Here is a 4,704-nt window from a genome sequence, read left to right as displayed (position 1 = left end):
GTCCTATTTATGCGGCACCGTCGCGAGTCCTATTTATGCGGCACCGTCGCGAGTCCTATTTATGCGGCACCGTCGCGAGTCCTATTTATGCGGCACCGTCGCGAGTCCTATTTATGCGGCACCAACACCGGTGTCAATTCTGCTGTGGTGGATGGGTCTTCTTGAGAACAGCAATGTACCAAATATCTCAGTCCTTTGTCATCTCCTTCATAAGGATCAGTGTTTTTAGAACAACCTTTAATACTTTGTCTCTTGTCTTCCTGGATTTCCCTTTTCCACAAGTTCTATCCACTTCAAGTGATCAACACTTCTTAATGCAACTGTCTCATCCATACACATCACATGCACAGTCTTCTCTTGCACACATCTATTCCTCTTATGCCTAACTTTTCTTATTTCTTTATTGCTCACAAGGGGCTATGCACAGAGGGGACAAACAAGGACAGACAAACGGATTAAGTCGATTATATCGATCCCCAGTGCGTAACTGGTACTTATTTAATAGACCCCGAAAGGATGAAAGGCAAAGTTGACCTCGGCAGAATTTGAACTCAGAACGTAGCGGCAGACGAAATACCGCTAAGCATTTCGCCCGGTGTGCTAACGTTTCTGCCAGCTCGCCGCCTTGTGCCTAACTTTTCTCTTCGTAAGACCACCACAGTGTACTCCCCCCTACACTATATCTTAAATGTGTGTTCATAAACAGTTATACGTATCTATTCTTTTATTGCTTCCATCAGAATGGGTGGAGCTAGAAAGAACGCTAAAATAATGGTGATGAGCCATAAGGGTTCTTTTTCTTACAGACTGTTATTAGAAGAGAAAGAGCTTTGCAGAGCACAGCTGAAACTATTGCAGTATATGTACTGAATGAGGACATACGTAGTAGACAGGTTATTAAGCAAATAAAAATGAAGTGGACAGACAATGCCTATAACTTTCTTTTCATGTTATCACACTCTGAATGATTATAGGAAAAACTTATGAAATAGTTCAGACTGAATTGTTGCAAGGTAGTTTTTTGTTTTGTTGGAATGTGCTTATAAAAGGAGTTGTTGTTCAGTCCTAGATCAGCCTTGATTTTACAGACCTATGGGTATAAGTGAAGACATGTGGCTTAGTGGTTTGGGTTTTGCACTCATGAATGCAATCTCATGGTTTCAATTCCCAGACAGGCAGTGCATTATGTTCTTGAGTAAAACACTTCATTTCACATTGCTCCAGTCTATTCAGCTGTAAATGAGTAACCCTGTGATAGATTGGTATCCCATCTAGGAAGAACGTTGTGATGTTGGTCATTTATATGTCATTGAAACTGCTTAACCGGCTGTATGAGTCTTAGGACTTGGGACAGTATTAAAAATAGTGTAAGGCACTCTAGACATGACCATCCTGTTATTTTAGTGGAATTTAAGCCTACATTCTTCTTTTTTTTTTTTCTTTTTCTTACAGACTGTTATTAGAACAGAAAGAACTTTGCAGAGCTCGGCTGAAATTATTGCAGTATCTGTACCGATTGAGGACATATGAGGTAGACATTTTAATTTTCATTCAACATCAGTATTTCTACTTTTTTATTATCTAAACTGAGTGAAATTTACTAAATGGAAACTGTATAGAAGCCCATTTTGTGTGTGTCTTTTATCTATTATCTTGCTTCAGTCAACCTGCTATTGGTTAGTCCATTATATATAGGAAGAAAGGGGTAGGTGGTTTGTTAATTTACTAATAATTTCCTCAATAACGTATCACCTTTTGGTGCATGCAGTAGTGTGGGGAAGGAGGGACAAAGGTATGAAAGTCTTCTGGTGCAGAAGCAAGGCATAGCCCTGTAGGGGTTTCCAGTATTGAGAAAAGATTCCTGGTATAGTTGGTGGGGGCAGGTTGGGTGGGTGCATCGCGAACAAGCAATGACCAGTTTACTGTTGGGGAGAGAAATATGGCAACAGTGAGACATAAAGTAAAACAAGAATGCATACAAATTTTAGAGAACAATGGCGAAAACATGAAACAGGAAGGGAGAACTAATTTTTTGGGAATTATGGTTTGAAGATTATTTGAAGAATTAATAGTTACAGGTTACGATAGTATATGTTAGTATGATGGGTTATATGAATGAATGGGGTGATTAAATAACGTCATTTCATTGAAATTGCAAAGTTACAAGATAATGCATGACTAATTCAGATTGTGAATAAACAATCATTACATTCACTTGACAGAGTAATCTGAATACTAAAGGGTTAAATGATGATGCTGCTGCTGATTTTGTGATTGTTTTACTTTTATTGACTGGATGTTTTAATGTAACTTTTTCTTTTCCAGCTTATTTTAGGTGGCATCCATGTTGCACAAGAACGTTTTGATAAAGTGTTTTTTGAAACTTTTCGTTCAGGAAACATAGTAGAGGAGGCTATTAAATTTGCTCAGGTTAGATTCTGTTTGCTGGCAATTAAAGCAAAACATTTTTCTTCTTGTGTGTTTTCCATATTCTTTGAACAAATATATGTACAAGTTGCTGAAGTAAATATTCCATATACACTACTTAATGCATTCTCAAATAAACAAGGTGTTTATCATAAGCAATGGAGACAAATGAATTAATGAACTTTAAAAGCAATTCAATTTGTGATGTAGCCTATTAATGCTTCTACACTAAAGAAGATGCAAGATATAAGTAGAATGAATATACAAAATACAAGTCAAAAAATGTGGAATAAAATCAGATGCAAGTAGAATAAAACAAGTTGTTTGAAAATTTGTAAAAATTATCTGAATTCCTTTGTTTATATTTATAGGGTTATAATTTTAATAATAATAATAATGATCTTGTATGCAGTGTTCGAGTACATTATAACTCATAAAATAAAAAAAATACTGCTAAGCATTTTGTCTGGTGTGGTTCCAATTCTGCCAGGTTGCTGCCTTTTAGTGTGTAATTTCTTATCTGAAGATGGCAGAGTGTGATTTGAGGGAATCTTGAGGGTCAAGTTCCCAAGTAGCAGAAACTTGACCTGTTTTGTCATTGCTGTGTATTCCTAGATCATTCATAGTCAAACAAAACAACGATGAAAGATGTTTCAGTTCTGACACTCATGTTGTTTGCTTATCTGGAACTCTATTGTACAACATCAATTGCAGTTATGATGGTAGGGTGTGATTTGTAAGAACTTTGGCTGCTATTTTCAGCAGTTTGAGCAACTGTTGAACAGCTCCCTATTGAACAAAATTGTCTCTCATACTTCCAGATCTTCAGAGTAGGGAACTGCACCAACCAGGAAGGTGGTGACCATAAGGGATAGTTTTGACTTTAGAATGATGGTAGAGGGGTCTTTTTTCAGTCACACATACATATTGGTGCATAATCATCATTGTTAAAAGGTTCTTGAAATGATCAACTTTTTAAATCTTTCTAGTACAAAAATTGGTGGGCTGATATCTTGGCTTGGTTATCTTATGAAGAGTTACATTCTTAGCTAACTCATCCCTATTACTTGAAAACTAAACTTTAAAATATATTGTAGTTATATTGGAAATAATATAGAGGTGAAACAAATAGGAAGATCTGATATTTGAACTTGCAACTCCTAGGCTGTTAGTTCATATTCACTAAAGGTACTTGGCTAGAACTTTTATTTTCCATGCCTCAGATCACCTAGGAATATTACTTGGTAATAGACCACTGTCTTTTGAGGGATAAATTTCTTCAGTCACTGAATAATGTTGAATCTGAAGTTAATCTGGATTTATAAACTCATGTAGCTCTTTAAAATGTCTTCCTAATGTTTTTTTTGTATTCAGTTGTAATTGAGAAAAAAAAAATAATGAAGTTAAAATGTTGTTTTACAGGACAGTGAAGTTGTAGCTGTCGAAGCATTATTTACCTATCATGGATCTGCAGTTTTACCTCACAGGTTTGTATCTCCTTTCTTTCAACAAACATGTAAATATTTAGTACTAGCTTTTAAGCAACTGACTCTGAATGGGAAGATTTGCAAACAGATCTCTGATTTGTTTTGGAGAACTTTTTGTAATTGCTTCCTCCAGAGTCATATCCCAATGATGATCATATTCATCGCAAAAATGTGATGTAAAAAAAAAAATCGCCAAAAACAATTGCAATAATGAAAACATAGGAATCCAAAATTTCAGGATCGCAGGTTTGGATTTGGTCCGGAATGTTTTTAATTTACTCACAGAGTTAGCCTTTAGATTATAAAAATTGTTATTGTACAAAAAAATTTGTCACAAAAAGTCACGTAAAAAAATTGCTGAAAGCAATCGCAGTAATGAAAACCTGGGAATCCAAAATTTCAGGATTGTGGATCTGGATTTGGCCCAGATTGTTTTTAATTTACTTGTGGAGTCATCCTGATTCCAAAATGTTGTGATATGTTGGGCTACGACCTCTAGGAATAAAGTTGAAAAAGTGTGACACATTGACATTCACATTTATTATATTATATTAAGGCAGTGAGGTGGCAGAATCATTAGCACGCTGGACAAAATGCTTAGTGGTATTTTGTCTGCTGTTAGGTTTTGGGTTTGAATTCCGCCAAGGTCGACTTTGTCTTTTATCCTTTCAAGGGTCAATAAAATTAGTACCTGTTATGTACTGGGTCGATATGCTTCCAGTAGAAAGGATTTATTAAAGCTGAAAAAGTGTGACGCACTGACATTCACATTTATTGTATTAGATATATT

At 35.8% G+C, this 4,704-nt stretch overlaps 1 protein-coding gene across 1 annotated transcript in view; it reads left to right on the top strand.

Annotated features, from left to right (window-relative positions):
- The window catches only part of LOC106878217 (NBAS subunit of NRZ tethering complex), a 132,994-nt gene that overhangs the window by 46,547 nt on the left and 81,743 nt on the right, over positions 1-4,704 (top strand). The window contains exons 19-21 of the mRNA XM_014927365.2: positions 1,453-1,531; positions 2,326-2,430; positions 3,850-3,914. Of these exons, the coding sequence (XP_014782851.1) occupies positions 1,453-1,531; positions 2,326-2,430; positions 3,850-3,914 (249 nt within the window). The remainder of the gene's footprint in view (positions 1-1,452; positions 1,532-2,325; positions 2,431-3,849; positions 3,915-4,704) is intronic.

This window comes from Octopus bimaculoides, chromosome 15, assembly GCF_001194135.2.
Source record: "Octopus bimaculoides isolate UCB-OBI-ISO-001 chromosome 15, ASM119413v2, whole genome shotgun sequence".
Taxonomy (NCBI): domain Eukaryota; kingdom Metazoa; phylum Mollusca; class Cephalopoda; order Octopoda; family Octopodidae; genus Octopus; species Octopus bimaculoides.
This window is presented reverse-complemented; position numbering and strand designations above follow the sequence as displayed.